The sequence below is a fragment of the Adelges cooleyi genome, unplaced genomic scaffold (genome assembly GCF_023614345.1).
Source record: "Adelges cooleyi isolate 19-005CV unplaced genomic scaffold, UGA_ACOO_1.1 ACOO_flye_CR_arks_rails_tigmint_CR_PRNA_28, whole genome shotgun sequence".
Taxonomy (NCBI): Eukaryota; Metazoa; Arthropoda; class Insecta; order Hemiptera; family Adelgidae; genus Adelges; species Adelges cooleyi.
Genome location: NW_026095948.1, coordinates 87191 through 108925, shown reverse-complemented (window position 1 = coordinate 108925; position 21735 = coordinate 87191). Strand labels below are relative to the sequence as shown.

Here is a 21735-nt window from a genome sequence, read left to right as displayed (position 1 = left end):
ACAGACGAACTTTGGAAAACCCCAAAAAAAAACCGTATAAGTTTTTAAGTTAGAACTTTTTACTGGCTATAATTTCGAGAAAAAGAGTCGGATCGAGTTGAAATTTATAAGGAATAATTATTTGGTATGCTCGCACACGTCAGTTGTATCAAATTTAAACTATACCCATATAGTTTAGTAGTACCTACCCAATGTTTAGTAGTATTCCTTTAAAGGGCGGATTAATTTTAAAGGGCTCAATGGTCCTGGTATCGCACAAAACTAAACTGAATTAAACTAAAACAAAATCTAACCTTGTTACAGCCGATTGAACCATCGTTTTAGCTGCATTTTACAAAGGTTAAGTATGGGTTGTAACTTTGATCGACTATTGTAGGTGGCCCTATAAATAATTATTATAATGGTATTGATTAAACATGTAACCAACAAAATTAATAGAAGTGCTGACTCTAACATATATACACTGCATCGTGTATACTAGCAGATTTGTGTTTATATTTGTATATTAAGTGTTTTTGTACTGCCCTTTAAAATTAATCCGCCCTTTAAGGGGATACTACTAATAATTGATTGTACTTGTATAACATTATAACATAGGTAAATAACCACTAAGAATACAAAATGATAACAAGTATATTAAAATATACATGTTTGATTATAACCCGTCTACTTAAATAAATACATAAAGACTTTATCTTGCTTTATAGCCCATCCACAGGAATTGCATTCCATCGAAGACAATATGAATTAATATAAATTAAAAATAAGTTAAGAAACACGGCTTCAAAGTATAATCCCCCCCCCTTTTTTTTATTGTTCTTTGTAATACAAAAGTTAACTACAGATTATTAAGAGACAATTTTATACAGTACTTAAAATCTGTTTTCTGTTTAAAATTCAGACTGTAAATCCTCAATCATTCCTTAAATAAACAAAATACAGAAAAAGTTTCCAACCTTTCTAGGGAAAAATGGTTAACCTTATTATTTTTGTTTATCAGTATTGTCTGATGGTAATTTATCTTAGAAATGTTCTACGAATATTTTTAAAAAAATTTAGAGCGCCATATTTATAATTTTCGAAAGAATGTACATTTCTTAGATACTTTTCTCTCCTTATTAGCCTTTATAACCTTATTAGATATCACGCATCAAAATAAAATAAAAAATAAACATTGTCGATTTACTGGTTACTAAATTTTCTTGGTTGTTACGTTTGTAATTTGTTATTTACTCAAACTATATTTTATTTAACACAATTAACGTGACATTTCTACTGTGTAAATGATATTTCAAATTTTTTAAAGAAGTTTTTATTATTAACCGAATTAAAAATCTGCAAAAGGTCTACGCTCAGAGGTATGCACTTTTGTTTGTGTTTGTTGCTATATTATTTAGCGTGAAGTATTTATTTAAAATGTTGAATCGTGTGTTATGTTAACATATTTTATAAAACTCGTAGGTTCTATTAACTTGTTATTTTAAACATAAATATTATTAATTTTCACTATTTAATTTGTATACAATTTTTCACCGGTATTTTTGGATGGTTATGTAATTTTTGGAATTTACTGGCATATTTATACTTAGTTATGTCCATTGTTTAGCTGTTATAACGTTGATATTGATATTATCTAATTTTAACTATTCTAACTAACTAACTATTCTAACTAATGAGACTTCTTCGACGGAAGAGACATTGACTTTGCCTCGAGTTTTCTGATTTTGTTTGTTCAATAGTATAGTAGGCATTTAATAAATATCAGTATTGTTGTTTCCAGAAACAAAACTATTATGCTAATATGAAGCAGTCTTTTTTTAATTTTCATATATACGAAATTTTATTCTTAAATTGGTTATGGAACCATTTACTTATTCTTATACGAGTTTTGTAAGTAATACAAATTATGTAGGTCCGGACCAAAAATATTTTCAATGTCTTTAATTTAAACTATGAGCAATCTAACGTTTCTAGGTTTATGTATTATTGTTGTTGTTATGATAGATAAACATATATTTGTTGTCAATTAGGAATTGAAAGAAGATGAGACTCGATTGAAGAATTAAAATATCAAGTTACACAATTATTATAGAAGTCAACCAAAGAATTATGTGACGTGAAAAATTAGTAATAGGTAGAGTTTTAATATTATTACGGTCCAGTCACATATAACGAGGTCAGATTTTATTTAGTTTCTATTTATTTCATTTAGTAACATTAATAACCTAATTGAAAATTTGAGAAAGTTCTACACTTAGAGGTATGCATTTTTATTTGTGTTCAGTACTAAATTATTTTGTGTAAAATATTTATTTAAATTGTGTGTTAGAAAGTAGTCATTTTCAAATTTTCACTAAAATGGTAATTCCTAATAAATTTGATTCTGAATGTTTTACTAACTTGATACAGCGACAATTAGCGCCTAGCGCTACTAGTCGGTCCGTGGTCGTAGGGGAACACTTCGGGGTAAACTACAAAAGCCAAGGGTACGCCTGTAATTGCAACGGCCGAAACTAAACCTTCCGAATATAATTTTGTTTTCTACAGAATAGATCCTGGATATTTGTAAATACATGCATGTTTTTAATATTAAATGTATTAAATAAATTACGAGGTCCTCTTCCTACGTTTTTCCAATACTATTGCGGTGACTACAAGATATACTTGACAAGCTGTAATTGTATACATGTAAAACAACGGATAAATTTATTTGTTGTCGTGTTTTTTGTCTCGAAGTAACTACAATAGATTAATAATTACCCAATGTCACATCAGGTTAGCCTTTTGGGTTTTAAATAAAGCGGTTTTTCCCCTTTACTAGGTTATCATATTATTTACACATTTTTATCTGACCTTTATGCATTAGTACACCATTCATCTGATCGCCATTTTTATACTACTATTTCCGAAATTCGCTAATAACTCTTAGTCCTTTGACTTGACCGGCGCAAACCCTTTCCTCTATGGGTTCTGGAACCTATTCTACTGCTATGCAGTGGAAAAACCCCTCCCTTCACCGAGGTTTCAACTTACTTTTAACCCGCAGTTTTTATGGAAATATATCTAAAAAATTCACTACTGAGTGAACACAGTATTGAAGCGATTGATACATAGAACGCCAAAAACAAACGTATACTTCTCAAGTTAAACAAAAGTCTTCAAATGAAAAACTACAAAACTCCAAATAGTTTTAATAGAAATTGATTGTCTTGTCCATAATGAATCTTCCAGTATAGTCGATTAATTGTTCATACATTAACATTTACAGTAAATAATTTGAAAAAATTAGGCTAATTATATACTCACTTGATATGGGTTCCATGAGGTTTTACTTTCTTCTGTAAACAACTCATTCCTTAATGTGACATATTGTTTTGATGTTAGTGGCATCTTGAATTTCTGATGTTCTATTCCGAAAATTTATTTTATTTTTGTAGTAAAAAAGTCTTTTAATTCTAGGGTCATAATCCCATAGTATCTCATCATAGTATCTACTTTAATTAGACCAAAAATACGTAGGTACTAAGACCCTTAATATAACGTATAATTCCAAATTTGCTCACATAATTTCCCGATTAATTTCTTACCAACCGTTTTTGATGTACGATACTATTACTGTGTTATTAAAGTGGGCAGTATTCGGGTAATATGGACATAACGCCATGTCAAGAATACGCGCTTTTTAAATAGGTATGGTGCATGTTGGCTTGGCTACGACTTAAAATTTAGCGGGAGGTATTTTATAGTGATATAGACAAATTGTCATATCAAGAATACACGCTAAAGAAATGTGCCTTCTACTCATGACACTAATGTCGATAACGAACAGGTACTCTAATTCCAACTTATGTGTTGTTACTGGTACGTTATGGTTGTTATATTATAAAACGCTTGTATACAATTTTTTGCTTTCAGTATGGAATTAAAATGTTAAAAAAAAAAATCAACTATAGGTTATAATGTTAACAAATTTTAGTTTTTAATTTCTTACTGAAATTACATATTATATGCATTATGATTCACAAGAATTTGAAAAATGCTACTTTTGAATAAATAAAAACATTTTTTATTGTGGTTTTTCGTAAAAATTTAATAGATATAGACCACAAATATTTTATATTTTAAAATAAATAAATATTCATAATAAAACCAATAATACGTTAAAAGTTCTTAAAATTAAAAAAAAAATCACGGTAGCCAATTCAAAGAGTATGCAATATTTGATAAATTTTAAGTAAGAAATTTACACTTAACTCTCTGAGTAAAATAACCAATTGAAAGAAGATTCATTTCCAATACCTTGAGTTTTACTCACAACCCTCTAATTCAGTATAATATTATGACGTTTTAAACGTCGCTAATCAAACAATTTCATTTTAGATTTAGCTGTAAAAATTAAAATAATTAATATGGATTTTTACCCTTGAAGGGCACACGGGAAGAAGGGTAGTAGTTTATGTAAGAACAACATTTTAGAGTATAGCAAAAACAAAGTTCGTGAGTTCCTTCCCTCTTACATAAGAACAAAAAAAATCACATTAAGTGCTATTTTACTAAAAAAAGTAATTATTTAAACAGGTGTTCCTTGGCTTTAGTGGTTCGCCCCGAAGGAATCCCCTACGACCGCAGACCGACTAGTAGCACTGGGTGCTAATTGCGGGCCGGGGAAGGTGTGTTTCAGGAAGAAGTGACCTGCTAGAAGGCCACTTATCGGAGGCCTCTACATCACTTTAGTCGCCTTTTACGACAGGTGTGAGGCTCTCGGTAGAATTCTTTCCCCCCTGACCACAGGGATAACCGCGGCCAGCAGGCTACGATCAACCCTTAACTGAGTAGCTCAGCGAGGTCCTCTTCTTTGTCGGTCTTCCACCGCGTAGCTTGCCACTCCTTTTTAGCCACTTCTTCGTATTCAAACTCTCGTCAGAGTAGGCTCTTGAGTTCACCCGTACCTCGGCTATAACCCATAAAAAAAATCAACTATAATATGTTATAATGTTAACAAATTTTAATTTTTAATTCTTTACTGGCGCAACAAAGAGTTTATACAGTTATATGTTATTTAATTGTGTACTATTCGTTAAGCTAATATTTTATTGTATTTGTTCTGTTTCAATACATTACATTATTGTAATTATGTGTAGCTTGACAGCTTTAATTGGTGTTTAAATAAATGTAATGTAACACATTAGGGTATACTATATTTTACAAAATATAATTTGTCCTAAACATTGTTACGTTTTGTTATAACGTCAACAATATGTGTATTGTAAAAAAAAAAACGATTTTTTAATAATACTTGTTGCTTTGTGACAAAATATACCATCTACAAAAATGTGTTTATGTAACATTCAATCTGCAATATTCATAATATCACATAATAATAAAAACAAGATTTAACGTTGTAGACACAACAATTTATTCAATAGTAATAAAAACAAAACTGATTAAAAAATTATGTTATTTCAGTACTTACAAAGCAACTTACATGAACAATATTTTGATAATTTGTTTTTATACCAACGATACGCTTGTAAACAAAAACATATTTAAAAGTACAAAAGAGCCATATTTACATCTAATCTTCATACCAACTATGAGTAATTTAAACATTTTACGTTTTCTTGGGTCAGTTTTAACTGACTTCGGGTGTAATAATTCAATTTAAAACTAAATACAAAATGTACAGCAAAATTGTATATTTTAATTGGAAAAAAAATTTTTGAAGTTCGGATTAAGTTGAATTTTGTAAATTGTAGATTTTTGAATTATAACGTTTCTAAATTAAAAGGTTTCTAAATGTTTTCAAAAATAGGTTTAAATTATAAAAAAAAATTGTCAAAAAGTGGTCTAATAGTTTTAGAATTATGGAATTAGAACTAATTTAAATAGATTGTATTTTTTTTTTGTGTTATCAATTTTACAGTGCAGTAGGACACGTCATTGGTAATATTAATAACATCATTGGGCTATTATAATAATTAACTAAGATAATATGTTTGCATCGGCTGCAATGGAAAAAAGATATTGGAGGAATATAGTTTTTAAACAAAATCTCTTTTTACTAAAATAATTTATGTAATATCCTAATATTAAATGTATAATTTATATTATTATCATTATTTAAGCCGAATGACTAGACTTATTGCTTAGATGCACTTCATGATGCTCTGAGAAGTATTGTGCTTCTACGGCTGTCTTTCCAACAGTCGAATATTCTGTTTTTTTATTTCCCAAACCGAAAAAACTGTTGCCGTCGACTTGTGGCAGACTGTAACGATTGTTTGGGTGGTCTACAAATGTTATTGCCATTTTCTGGGCAACAAAGGTCCGGCCAACAGTCAACGGTCGTCCGGCATTTCCGGGGGAAAAGATCGTACCGTTTGGGCGGAGGCGGGCTGCATTGCAAGTACGGTTGGCTCGATCTCAGCTCTGCAAAAATAGTTTCAAAATAAAGCAGTATTATAGCAATGAAAACGATGAACTTATAATAATATTGTTTTTTTCGTTGTAGTTGTTGCGATTAGGGTCAATGGCCCTTGTAAAATAATTTGTTTTTATAATAAGGGCTCTGACTTTGAGGTCATTAGCCACAAATTAAATAAATTGTTAGATTTTGTTACTGTTATTTTGATACCCGTTGACGGAAGTTTATAATGTTTAAATTTCAGCCAAATCTTAGAGGGTTTTTTCCCTTAATAACAAAAAAATTTTATCTTATAATTTTCTAATTTTTAGACCTAAAGCCACAAATTGAAACCTAATAAAATCAAGCGAAGTTAAGTACAAGTTTACCACCACTCAATAGGATTTATTATATTTTGTTGATATGTTGATAACTAAAAATACAGCAAGTAGGATTAGGTAAAAATTCTCTAATCATCATATAAATATATATTATATAAATACTACTACAATACCAACTATAATACATCATCAAAATTGTATTAATATTTTTTAGGAGCTTACCAGCCAATACTGTTAAAATTTATCGAAGGCTTGAAAAAAATTACAAAATTTACAAAAGTTTAAGTATAATCAAACCATAACTGGAACATAACAAAAAAAATGGAAGTGGACCAGTTTCACGACAAGTAAAATTCCCGACAGGCCATTTCACCAAAATGTTGTCCCCCAAATCCATTTCCCCGACACCCATTTTCCCGAATGGAGAATTCCCAACATTTATTTGTATTTTTATTAAGATAATAAAAACGGACTAGTAAATTTACTTTAAACAGTATTGTGAGCAATAGCTCGTAAGAAAGCCAATTCGTTGTTGTATTCCAAAAGAATGCCATTATTTAAGATTTCTTAGGTTTTCTTCGAACGCTTCGTTCGACATTCAATTCGACGGAATCAAAACCGCGCCCACAATTATTATTAATCTCACTAATCGAATTTGAAAAAAATAGGTACATTATATTCCAACCGTGTTTTAATAAAAGAAACGCAATGACATCTAGCGGCCAATTGATACCAAAACGTTAATTTGATCTTCTAGACACCAGACTTCGCTAAGCAATACTTACTGCGATACTACTAACTGCATAACTAATATAGTTTACTGCGTTTTTACTAATGCAATTTTAACAATTAAAGCATACGTGGTATATTGAGCAGAATTTTCTAACAAATCAAATTGTCATACAAAAATAATTGTTTTCTCAATTTTGTAGGCGTATTTAAAATTAAAAATGATTTATATATTATACCGAAAACCCTTAGATGATAATCCTTATTTTGGGTGTGAGTTGAACATTTGATCTCGTAGTTGAAGTAAATTAATAACGAAAAAAGCTTTACCTCACGGAGATGGGGTTGGGGGTGGGAATGAAGATGAGGATGGCCCAATTTCTCTATGAATTGTTTTAAACACTACAGTATTAGCCAGAAACTTGATATTTTAATATACTAGCTTGCTGCTACTGCTTCTTAATATACTATATCATTATCTACAATTCCACCACTACCTAAATTTATTCGGTACTTCAACGAGACATGAAAATGCTCTTTCGTGGTTGCAGACTCGGCTGAAAAACTTTTTTAATTTGTTTCGCCTTTTCATTTAAATCAATACACGGTATATTCGTTTCGTTTTGTTTATTATTATTCGTTATTGAATTTATTTTTGCAGAATTCTGATTGTGGCTAGCTAAACAATACACTAACTTGCCCTACAAAATAAGTGATTGAAAGAATTTTTGAGTATTATATTTTGTGGGTTTTTCATTCAGATGTGAATAAAGGCAGTTGCAATAGTGGTAATACAAAAAAAGGACAGTATACAAAAGTTAGGTGGGTCCGTGTTGTACGTGTTATTTTATATTATACTTATTACTATCTGTGTATGTATTTTTGGTCTCGCCTTTTCCTCTGTAATACATTAACTGGCGTCAAACGGACAAAGCAAGTGTTACAGCCTAGTCCACAACAAAATAAAGGTTTACAGCTCTACAGGTAATGTACAAACCGGTGATAAACCGGCCTTGTATTAGGGTTAGCCGTAATATATATAATATATATGTTCGTTGTAATTTTCTATTTGTAAAAGAGGTAGGTGCTTACTTTTCGTAATGCTTTTCAGTAAATCGTTTCGCCAACTGGGCAACGGTATCCGACAGTACTTGTGGCCATTAATACCGCCATAACCGCAACATATCCTCGGCCAGCATTGCCTGTCTGTATCGCACAATTGTCTTGGGAAAACCGATGGCAGCTCGAACACCGGACAAGATTTACTGGACAGTTGAAAAATGTGCGCTAAAACAAAAGGAAAATGTTCCATAGATATTTCAACACGGTCTATATAATTTGATTTAATTCGTATGTAATAATTAAAAATTATTAAATCAATGATTTTACTCTTAACATGACAGCAAATATTTGTAGAGCCTCTTATATAAAATTATAATCAGTAAACTTATTATGAACTTTCATATGATATACTAATTATTATTCCAACGGAACCAGATCTCATATTGCAGGATTGAAAGTTGAGATTTTGACTAACGATCGAATCAAAAAAAACCACACCAATAAAAGGTTCATTTTGCTCGTCCCTCTTTATAATATCTGAGGATATTATTCTGTATAGAAATTATGATATTATATTAATATTTATTGATTTAATACATTTTTACATGTTGTGTTGTGTGAAAGATGTTATAAGTGAAAACAACATCTATATTAATTAATCGTAGGTATTTAAATGTTTTAAATTTGTAAATATATTTTTATATTTTACCTAATGTAATTTGACTGTATCACTAACAAGTGATAAACATATTTCTCTTTTAGAGCGTTATTCGATTAGGTAATGTTTTATATATGGTGTAAAATATATATAAATACAGTCTAATATCTAATTAAGATTTACATTTGTTCTGCATACATGTTCATGGTCCATAACCCTTTGATTTCTTATCTAGATAATTTTTAATTCATCTTTTCCCAACATACTTGTTACTTACTAATAACTCTAGTAATCCTATTTAATTATTTAAGTTTTGTATTTAATATCGACTTTTTTAAATGATAATAATTGGAAGAACACCCTATGGATATGATAAAACATATCCATGATTCAATGTTTTTCCGTGGTGTGGAGAAATTAACTATTATCTTGGAATGTGGTATCATGCATCTAAACTTAATTAAAAATAAATATTGCCAATTGTATTTACTGGTTATTATTATTATCACTATGCAGGGCATACAAGTTCCTAGTAGCGAGAACCACAAATTTTACACATTTTTTTTGTTTCAGAGAAAATTGTGTGTGGATACAGCTGGTTGAGCTGGGATTATTACATGAAGGATCACGAGACTTTAAATTTTCACAAAAACCGTCATATAAATAGCTACAAATAGCTACAATTACAATTACATAGGCACAATTAATAAATTTAAAGTATTTGATAAAAAAAAATATATTAATATAAAAAGTTAGTAAAAATAAAAATTAATACAAATACTTCAAAAAATCGAATTTTATGGATTTTTTGCCGTTCAGTATTAACCATTTTTTTTTTTTTTTTTACTAGACATTTGTTCATAAGTATTGAATTTTTGCAATAAATATACATTATTTTAAATATTAGCGTTTTCATTTAAAAGTTGATGGCACTCTGGAAAACATTGTAAAAGGTTTTGGTAACTCATTATGTTGTACATTAGCACAAAAACAAATGTACGTTTAAAAATAGAAAAACTTAATAGTCGCAATTATTTTACATTAAATAAATCACTCTGTATATTTTTATGTTTCGTTAAATTTATTTAATTTTTTTTTCCACGTTTTCAACGGAGTCATAAAATATTTGCTTTGTTTAAACGGAAACATTAACATATCATATTTTATTTGTTTGTATTGTTAAGTCCTAATGTACGCAGAACATTTTGGCGAAACATAACCACTAAACCGATGTAGGTTACAATATAATTTATTTTGTGGAATAAATTGTGATGATGTTTTTTGAAACTTATCATAAGCCGAGTAGGTACTGCGATTTTTATAATATTCTAAATAGTAATAAGAAAACGATTCAGATATATTATATAGTGAAGTGTCTCTCGGGTGTCTTTTCCATCACACCCCTCCCCATTAATTTTAGAGTTAATAAAGTTTAAAGTTTACGTCGGTAGCTGGTGGAGCGCAGCTGTGTAAGGCTCATAGTTATTTACTTCATCCTTCTTTCGGTCCTAAATTTTACACTTTAATAACTTTACAATTAATTATTCAAAACTGGACGTGGACCAGTCCGAAAATTGTTAAAGTTAAAATTAAAATGTATTATTAAATATTATACTTATTATTACTAATTATTTTGCTTACAATATTAATTTACTAAAAAGTTAATAATTAAATGTGTAGGTAAACCTCTTTTACTTTAAATAATTATTATTATTGAAATAATTAAAACTATTATATTATGAATACCACAAATCCTAAACAAAATTTACATCCAGGCAAAAGTGTGAAATAAGTTTAATTTCTGGAGTACCTAATTAAGTTGTTTATGTGTAGTTGTATATTTTCAAAAATATTTGTATTTTGATCACCATTATTTAGGTAAAATATTTGAGTAGCTCTTTTTTATACTTATAAAAGCCAACATTAAATTTTAACTTTCTATTTTTTACACTACAATATGTCGAGTAAATACTCATTTGTACTCTATTATCTAGGGTTTATCTGTTTGAAGCGCAATCATTTAAAGTGTTGTGTGTATTTTAAAAGATAGATAAAACTATATTCGACAAATATCAATTGGTCGCATACCGGTTGTATTTACCATCACTTATCACAGTATCTATTTTTTTTCTATCGGATCTTGTTTTTTAAGAAAACTTAATTTTTCGGTATTTGTTTTTTTTTTTTTAACGTGTGTCGCTTAAAATTAGTCGCGTCTAATCGCTTCCTTCAAGTTAACGCTCTACCTTTTCATCGCCTCGGAATTCGCTCCATAGGAGGTTATAATATTCAAATATAGGAGGTAACGTGACTGCATGATTTTTGTGTGTCGATAAGTGTATCGATCTAATTAAACGCGTTGTTTACAATGGCAATGCGTTTATGGAACACAAAAAAATTAGTATCAAAAAAAAAAAGCGTCAGCGCAGTTGAGACAGTGGGACCGAAGGTTATACTGAAATCGACCACAGTTGCTTAATCATAGTCTAGCTACAAGTAAATTTTACAAGTATATTTTCAGCAAATTATTGTAAATTTAAAAATCTACGTTTCCGTTCAAGTTAAACACAATTTTAGAGTTCTAAAAAATATCGAAAAAGGTAAATATTTAGTAATTGTATGTAGTATAAACTACACATTAATCAAACATTTTCAAAAAAATTATTGTCTTATTTTTAAAATAAAATGTGCATGAATTCTTAAAACGGAACAATCATTTTTTTTAGTTATTTTTCAGCTTTGCCTAAAAAGGTCCAATTAAATATCCTTAAGCTGTTTAATGATAAAAAATTATATTTTATATTCAAATAAAAAATATTGTTTTAAAAGGTTTTCTCGACTTTTAAATATCAAATTAATAAATAACGCTAATATCTTGTGGTTAGTTTTTATTTTAACTCGCTAATAATAATTTCACTTAGTGTAATTTTTAATATTAAACAGTTTCTTCTTTGCTTAGTTTATCTTATGTTCATGGGAATATTTGAGTGAATGATTGGCAAAGTCCCAACGGTTTTTTTATTAGTGTTGCATTGATATTATTAGAACCTTTACATCGGTAAATTTGTATCGTTAAATATAATAAGCGTTTTAGTGGAAATCTTCATTTTTTTTTTAACCAACATAAATAGCAACATGAAATTTGGAGTAACCAAAACTTATTGTATTGTATATGTTTTGTTAACTTATGCTATTTTAATTTTTCATAATAAATAGTTTTGTGAGTTCAATTCAGTACACAAAGCTTAAAGTACAAGGCAGTCAACTTGATAAATGTCACAAGTATTACGTGCAATTAATTTGTGTGTGTCGTTAACTTCTTGGCCAAAGTCTAAAACGATGATTGAGTCGAACATTCAAACGTCATAGAAAAACGTATATATTATGGGACAGTGACAGTAAGTGTACAAATTATTATGTATATCTTTGTTGTTGTAATTTGTTTTTTTTTTTTAGCTTCTAATAACGATAATTATCATAATAAAATAATATACAAGACGAGAGGAGTGGTCGAACTAATAAGGATTTTTTTTTAAACAAGGATTTCGTAACGGCGTAGATACGGTCGACTACAACAGGTAAGGTCGTCTGAACTGATTGATATTATTACCGTCGTCGCTGTGTCCGACCTTCAGAGGTCACGAGTAGGTTTTACAGTTGACCCCATGACGGTATTTTTTATTTTGAATTGTTTTTTTTTTATGCAAGCATAACCGTCGGATGTCCTTGTCGCAAAACAACACTGTACATCCGACCAGATAAACGAAACGTGGTGTATAATATGATTGCACGAATTGCATCAGTTGGATGTTCACGAAGCAGAGATAAAAAATATATTATTATGATAATTTCGCTTCCCAACAAGAAACAATAAAGTCTTGTCGACAACCGGACGACGTCGTTGGCGTTTTTTTGGTTTTAAAGCGTCATCGGTTAGCAGCTATGACCCAGTCATTGGCCTTAAGGAAGATAGTGGACTGTAAATAATAATTATACTTTTTTAGTCACCGACTTGGGTCAAATTCGACTCCATTTATTTTTTATCTAGTGCTTTTGTATTTTTTAAATTTAATTTCACTCGCAACACCGACTAAATAAGTCGAGTACTTAAAATGTTGTCATTTTGAACCTGTAAGTGCGTCATTTATCAATTATGATAATTTACTTTTAGTTGTTTTTTAAAACATAAATAATAGTATTAAAGAAAAAGAAGTGGCAAAATTAATAATGGAAAAGTTTCTAAAAATTTAGTTGGCTTATGTGTGTCTTGTGACAAACAGTTAGTGGAAAATTGCAAGACAGAAATTTACTGAGTTGGTTAAAAATCTAAGTGCAAAAATGAAAACTTCATGAATATGAAACTATTTTAAGGGGGAGATAAAGGTTTGAAGTCTTTGTTATTATAGACATATTAGTTGTGCCAATTTTTTTCTCAAATAAAATTTTTGTTAAACTTTAAAACTGAAATTGATTTGTTAAACAATTGTGTTCATTTTAACAATAACAGAAGACACGTGGAGGTACAAACACTACAAAATGTATATGAATGACAAATGCTGGTTCTTGTCGAAAAATCCAGAAATAAAGACATTTTGTAACTGTTAATATTTTTTTAACATTTAAATATCTAAGTTTATATTATATTTCAGCGCGAGGTGTAACCACCGTATGATTTTTAGTAACAATAACGTATGCCCTACCTATGAAAAAACATATGATAAATCTGACAGGTATGCATGCCGAGCGACACCCGTGTACACGCCTAAGTTGGCTTCCAATATGTTTAGAAAATGCGTAGGAGGTAATTAGCAGTCTATTGATACTATATTATAATAACATATAAGTCAATACCTAAATAAAATGCACAATGTGCTACGTACAGAATGATCCAGTTTTTTGCAATTTTTCATTTGGGAATAAACAAAACGAAACACTTTGATATAAAGTACCTCCGTCTAGCGTTAATGTTGTGAATTCAAGATGAAAAATAAACAGCTGCAAATATTACTGTCGTTGAAACTATTTCATGTACTTTATTTTTGTCAATACAAAAATCCAATACAGTGGGGTCGGGGCATAGTGGGGAGCATACAGTGGGGTTGGGGTGGTTACAGGACCTATCCAGGAACTAGGTTACATATACGTGTAATCCACAACGGTAATCTCGCCAATTAACTAATTGCCAAGTTGGAGAAGATAGTTTCTTTAGGTACGACGTCAAATATATATATACCGATTGTTAATTGAACAACTCTCAGTGCATAACTCGTATAAGGATATCGTTGGAACTTTGCCAAAGGACTATTTGCACAAAGGTTTCCTTCCATTGAAATATCACCGTGAACATCACGATTCTCGAGTAAACTTATCTGTCGACAGTATATAATTAAAATATTAACTTGTTAAGGCTAAGTAAAAAGACACTTGTATGTTTCATTTCTCCCCACAACCTATTTCTACACACCTATTTGAACCATTAAATACAGTAGTTTTTTTTTTTTTTGAAGAATTTGTATCTATTTGATTTTTTTAGTAGGTAATTTATTTCATACAAAAATAACTGTACCATGAAATTAAAATTACCCTCGAGTGCTTGAGAAAAATCATCTTGGTAGAATAAAGCGTAGGGTATTACATTTTCAATTACAAAAATATGGTATATACATTATGTTTTTTATATGTCATGTGCATACAAAGGAAACCGTATTCCGAAACTCGCTTTGAAGTCTAGTTTAAAAACTAATTTTTGGAAAAAGCGAGGAGTTCAAACGCGAAAACGCACATTTGAGATTAAACGATTTCGTTAGGTACCAGAACATGTTATTTACTGTGCACAAAATCGTTTTCCCCTTAAAGGCAATTTCCGAGTACATATGTGAGACCAAAAAGAAAAAATAGTACACATAACGTGGGTAAGACACAAAAAACAGAAATGCCTCCAAAAAGAAAGACTACAAAATTGCAATTTTTCTATGAGAAAATTTGTGCCTTATACTTCATTACTCATTCTGTACACAACCACGTTTATTATGGTTTGTTCTCTTTAAAAATGTATAAACAGGGTATACAGGGTTATTGTACAATAGTATTGAGTTCAGTAATTTGTAAAAAAAAAATATCGCTTTAGCCAAAAAAAGTTTCAACAAACAAAATTCTTCTAACTTTTTATTGCTATTTAATTCTTCAGTATATAATATATTCTTAAAATATATATTTTCTTACCGTTAATAATACATTAAGAAGGATGTTTTACTAGAATTTTTTTCAGCACACAAAATGTTTTCGTCCAATTGTAACATAATACACACTTTGGTACACAATATAACCCTGTATATTATTTAAAAATTATCATAAATTCAAGTACGGCTTGGCGGAAACACTTAAATGTGTACACAGTAAATATACTGTGTACACATTGTTCGTACAAGAACAATGCTTTTGACACGCGTGCTCATGAATAAAGGAGGAATAATATAATATTACCAAAACGAACAGTTTATTAGATAACAATAGAAACATTATTAAACATGAATAGCTCCGAGGGCTTATTTTTTTGTTAAAGTATTTGCGTTATAAAATGTTTACAATAATAACCGTATAATTCATATTTTAATGCTTAAGTACATTTTATAAAACATTTTCACTCTGAATTAATTTATACATTTTTTTTTTTTGCAATCCCGAGTGAGTTTTCTCGGTAGGGTCCAGTTGTCTTCGAGCAAACACAAATAATTTAATAAAAAGATTGACAGTCAATTGAAGAAAAAAGATTGTCTACGTGACAACTGCACTAAATCAAATTACACAGTCGATGTGTTTTAGTTTTAACTTGATGTATTTTGCTGAGAAAATCTGTGACGTTTTAAAAAAATAATAAATGAAGGGGTCAGTGGAGGATAAAGGTGCTAAATGACATATATTGAAAGTTCCATAGCTTTTGTGTAAAGTAGCATTCCTGAACAATTTCAAAAATGACAGTTAACACCTTTGTCCTTCAAATATCCGTTTACCAGTTCGAGTTTAAAATGGTAAACAAAGTAAGTTACTACAAATTACAATCGAATATAATATTAAAATTGTTGATTACTAAATCGTCAAATTCTATAAAATATATAATAAGTTCATAATTTGTTATTTCACTGAAGAACGACGTTTTGGCTATTTTCGTTTTGAATTCATAATTTCTACTTAACACCTCCGCCCATTTATGCTGGTTTCAATGTAGTTTTATGAACAATTTTAATTTACCTATGAATGACAGCCGTTTTATCTATCCGTCGCAACTAACTAGTCGGTAGCAAAAAAAAAATATTCTTATGTTATCAGTAAAGTTTTTAACAACTATTTTATAGTAACTTTTTGGCCAGCAATTTAGTTGCTTATAAATATTATTTACGATGTGTACTTCTAGAACATTAAAATTTCGTCCAAAAAGTAAAAATTAAAATGTTTTTCACTATGTAAAAAGCATTTTCTAAAAACATTGTAAATCGTTTAAAGTTTTTGTCATTTAAGTGTTCACAATAACCTAATCATAATTTTTATCATCATCATTATCTTCTTCAGCTTCTCTACTCGTTTCCATAGCTCATCTAAAATACTTTAATTTCTCTACTCGTTTCACAAGTGTTGTTTAACAAATTATCATTATTATCGCGGTTTTCATGATTTTACACAAAGTTATACATTCCTTTTTTTATTTTAACTAGATTGTAATATTGTTTAACTATTGTATGAATCTCTTGAAAACTATTTTATGTAATACACTCCGCAGGTCTCTTATGAGAAATAGCTAATCAAAATCACCGACTTGTAAGGATTTTGTCTGCTGTGGAAAAAGTAAAGTCAATGTTTACCACCCACTCAGAACGAAATCAAATAAATATTCCGTAATAGGGGTTAAAGAAAATGTGAATATTAATGGGAAAAAAAAAATACTTCAGTGAACAAGGAGAGTTAAAAAAAACTAAAATAGAGAATAAAAAAAACAATAATAATTCAACGTCACAGTTCAAACAAACCGACCCGGCATTTGTTCTTGTTGTTGTTTTGTATGCAAACGCGGTTAGAGAGAAATATTTTACTTATCGAAACGTACTTACAATTTGTTTTGTTTTAAAAACTAATTTGTTTTCTCAGAATTATTCGTAATCCCATTTGTCCTTAGCACAAAAAAAACGTACAAAATTGGATCAGCTAAAAACACCACCAAAACATTTTTACTACTTTTACTGTTTATTTTTTTTCCGTTTCAATAAAACGGTTTTTCAAGAGTTGATAAAAAAATGTATTACAAATTGACTGTTATTTGAGTGTGTATTATTTTCATCGGTAAAAGCCTGTGCATTGCTGTGGAAAAAAAAATAACAGCCGCTTTTTTATAAATGATTAGATTTTAAAGTGATCAACAAAGCGAATGACTTTACTGGATAACACATCCATTTACTATCGAACAAACGTCAAACGCCAATACAAACCTGTTCTAAAAGATTACATTAGCACGGTGATCCGTTTAAGGTCACAATTTTTTTGAAACAATTGCAATTTTGTAGTTTTTTTTTTCTTATCTTACAACATACTCATATTATTATTATTATTTTAAATCTTACAAAAACTTAAACAATTTTACTACAATAAACGTTTTCTACATTGGTAATACCAACCAAATAATATACTTTTAAGACTACCACACCAATTGTTTTTTTTTTTTTTTAACACATATAGAACTTTTTATTTCTAATAAAATAGTCATTGACTTAGATGGAACCTTTTTGTTTTAAAAGTAAATAGATTATTTAAAGTTCTATTGAATGCCATTTTGAAGTTATACAGAGCTTTTTTCCACTGAATATCTTCTTTAATTTTTAACGTACTCAGCTCTTTACTAACTAGAAAATTCACTTCAAATGTTAAATAAATAATTATCTGTCAAACATGTTCACTGATCTATTTGAAACCAACTTTAAAAGTAGTTAATTATTAAAATGCAGAACGGTAGACGTAGTGATGCTGTATATAGTCCACTTAAATCATTATTGGAACAATGAACAGAATATGTAATATAAGACTGCCCAACTGTTTTTAAAATTTTTTTTTAATGACTTGATTTTATTTCTACCATATTTTCAAATCGGTAGATATAAAAAAACAAATCAAAGAAAAGAAAAAAATGAATTATTCGGACACCTGTAAATCTAAAACTTTGGACATATTTTATCGTGCAAACTAAAATATAAGTGTTTGTCCAATCGTTGCTGTCTAAGTGCTTTTTTTTTAGTATTTCGTATCATTTATTACGTCTTGTCGAATTTGATGTATACAGTAAACAGTACTATCTTCACAACATTTTTTGGATAGGAGAGGGGAAGGTGAGAGACAGGGGATGGCTATGGGAAGGGCCACGAGAGGAGATGGGTTAGTGTATAGAGGGACAAAGGCGCCATGAGACAAGATCCAATGGTAGTATTGCTTCGATGTAGAGATAGTATTTTATTTTTCTCAATTAATATTTCTTATTTGAATGCCAATGAATAATCATCACTTCAAAAACCTTCGACGAGCTGTCACCATTACGCTCTCAATTACAGCCATACCGAACGCTTTAGGACAACCAATATTTTAATAAAAAAAACTTATTAAACATAATCTTAGTGCTAAGTACTTGAAATACAAAATAAGTTTAAAAAAATAATATTTAACTGTCTTTTTGTATTTACGGCTAGGTTAGGCCTGTTGATGTCATCATCGGTTATGAATTTAGAATTAGGTTAGATCAATTTAAGGTAATTCTCAAGATTAGGAATTAGTACACAAAATGATCATTTCAAAAGGTTCGAATGAATACAACTGAAAATATGAAGTCAGCTGTTTTCCAAATTGGTATTTCAAAAATATGTATTAGAAAGTATTATCAGAGATTTTAAAACGGCGCGTTTGAAAGATAATTTTGATTGTTGTGGAAATACCAATCGTTCCGAGGCGGGGAAAAAAAGTTAATAATATTTCCGTTCTTAACTGGGTCAAGATAAAGAAATGACAAAGCACACAACACCATTAACCGTCATCAACGTAAGCAATGTAATCTTTTTTATACATTCCACCTAAAATAGAATAAAAAGGAATCAACAGCTAAATGTCGATTCTATAACCTTCAATTTGGTTTTTATAACATTAAAACAAAATACACTAAGGTTTTAACGCTAAGTTTTATGGTAGTATTTCATTTTTACTTCAAGTTGAAAAATCAGTGTGTTCAACACTTTTCAACCGCAATTTATTACCTACCCACGTTAATATTACTATAAAAAACTGTATGTGTTTGAGCAATATTCACAATATTAGCGACCGAGTGACAGGTAACTTGTGAATATCAACATTTTAATAACTTTGCTACCATTTGTTAGCCATTGTAACGATTGTGTTGTTTTAATTTATCAAAATATACACTATACTATTACTAACTTATAACAAGTTTTTAAATAGTTATTTTAAAATTATAATAGTCAAAATCTTTTTTTTTCAGTTAGCTAATTTCTATTTGTGTACTAGATAATATTTGCAGCTGATAGTAGTTGTTAAAAATTCCAATATTGCCTGCCTTGACATCTTATATTCAGTGTGCTATATTTTGTTTTAAGTTTAACTAATGTCTAAATAAAATAATCCAAAATGAATAACACAGTTTTAAAAAGAAACCTTTCGTATGTTTAAAATTTGTTTTGAAAAAGTTACTTTTATATCACTTTGGTCAGTTAGTCACTTTTTTGTTCACTTTCAGTCCTGTAAAATCGTGAAGTTATTTTGATATGTAACAAAGTTAAATCCAAACAAACTGGATGCAAGTACAAAGCGATAACTTTCAAAGTTATTACAGTTTAAGACGTAGGACTAATATAGAGGTAAAAAAAAAAAAAGACACATAAAATCATTCGAAACTGTTCAAAGTCCGTTTGTTCATTTTTAATTAATCATTCTGTACTATTAAGTTAAGCTAAATGTAATAGTACACACTACGGTTTAAGTTTCAAAAGTCTGTAGAGTCCTGGAATTTACCGAGAAAATATTATTGAAAGTTTAAAATATACTAAAACAACATTAACCGAAACGCTTCAAAAAAAAAAAAAAACTACAAAATTCTATCAGAGAAAAAACAAAGGCATTTCATCTTACCACCCCGTTTGTGTGTTTTTTTTTTATTTGTCCTAATTTTTGATTGACAATAATATCTCTACTTAGCTTAGGTATTTTTTTTTTACATATATTATAATACTTGCATACGTTTTTTAGTGGTCGTCCATTTGTCACCGTCGCCGTCACACTCGGATCCCTCGCAACTGATGGACACGTCTTCCAGGCTGTTCAACGATGAGTCGTCGACATCTGCACGGAAAATCACACACACACACATAATAATGTCGTCTGAGAAAATTGTTGTTAATAAAAAATACAAATTGGGATGATAACCAAAAACGGAGAGATCCGTGGCCAACAAAGCCTAAGACCCTTATTTTTTTTCTACCAAGCACTGCGGTTACAAAGTTTTTGGTTTTTTATTTTTACAGGGTGGTCGACAACGGGGGGAGGGGGTGTTTTTTTTACCGTTTTTGGGTTTCTCGTCGGGGCCGGTGGCTGTGGCTGTGGCGGCGCAAGCGACCGAAAGCGCTAACAGAATAATATAGCGGCGCATTGTGTTGTCAGACTTATCGGATGTCACTGTGGGCCGCGGCCGCGGTTTAACCGTCGACTCCTCCGCCGGTTTATTCCCTCCACGGGTACACACACACACACTATAAATATGATAATATACATTTTATATTGTACACATACAATATATATATATGGATGTTTTTTTATGAATGTAAAACGTACGTGCACGGTCACGAGGCACACGGACGCACACACTGTTATTATTGTGTACACGGTATTTACACGGGCGGTTGTTAGCCTCGGTGATGTGACGACGATCGGAAGGAACTTGCCCGAGGCAAAACGATATTACTGGTAATATTATCATTATCATTATTATTATTATTATCATTATCGCCGTTACTTACTACTACTAGTGCTGCTGTTGTGTATTCGCCGAAGACGTCGCAAGCGATTAACGTGTGTGTGTGGAATATATTAGTAGAATGTCAGAAGAAGAGTCTCTTGCAAGACGTTTGCGTGCGTGTCCGTGAAATATCCAATCCACGTGTGACCGCATAAAAAAAAAAAAAAAAAACAAAGTTCTTAGGTGGATTTTTTCACAAAACGAAATGATGTACACATTTTTAACAAAAACTTACATAAATTGGCATATTAGACGTAGACGACCGCTTTTGATAGTCAATGAAATTGAGAAACAAAAGGTGGTGCCTCGTTGACATTATTTTACCAACGACACGATAATATGGTATTTCTTAAGTTTGTCGTCGATAGGTTTTACCAGCTATTGTACTGGCTACAAACACTATTGGATTTACATCAAAACGTTCCAAACAGAAACTTTTTGGTTGTTCTATTTCTCCATAATTTTAAATAATGTCTTATTGACAAAAAAT

The 21735-nt window shown here is 30.0% G+C and overlaps 1 protein-coding gene and 1 long non-coding RNA gene across 2 annotated transcripts; one reads left to right on the top strand and one right to left on the bottom strand.

Annotated features, from left to right (window-relative positions):
• Positions 1-5499: 5499 nt before the first annotated feature.
• LOC126837673 (uncharacterized) lies at positions 5500-20940 on the bottom strand. Its single transcript, XM_050571626.1, has 4 exons — positions 20792-20940; positions 20471-20572; positions 8566-8760; positions 5500-6429 (listed from the first exon to the last, which is right to left on the bottom strand). The coding sequence occupies exons 1-4, from the start codon at positions 20877-20879 to the stop codon at positions 6224-6226; spliced, it is 591 nt and encodes a 196-aa protein (XP_050427583.1). The 5' UTR covers positions 20880-20940; the 3' UTR covers positions 5500-6223.
• On the top strand, positions 11655-12762 carry LOC126837674 (uncharacterized). Its single transcript, XR_007685602.1, has 3 exons — positions 11655-11793; positions 12410-12591; positions 12650-12762. It is a non-coding gene; the product is annotated as an uncharacterized LOC126837674 (long non-coding RNA).
• Positions 20941-21735: the final 795 nt, after the last annotated feature.

Coding starts and splice junctions, on each gene's coding strand:
- LOC126837673 (XM_050571626.1), bottom strand. CDS start 20,879: ATGCGCCGCTATATTATTCTGTTAGCGCTTTCGGTCGCTTGCGCCGCC. Junction 20,573..20,791: donor CGACGAGAAACCCAAAAACG/GTAAAAAAAACA, acceptor TTTTCCGTGCAG/ATGTCGACGACTCATCGTTG. Junction 8,761..20,470: donor ATGGACGACCACTAAAAAAC/GTATGCAAGTAT, acceptor CTTTTGTTTTAG/CGCACATTTTTCAACTGTCC.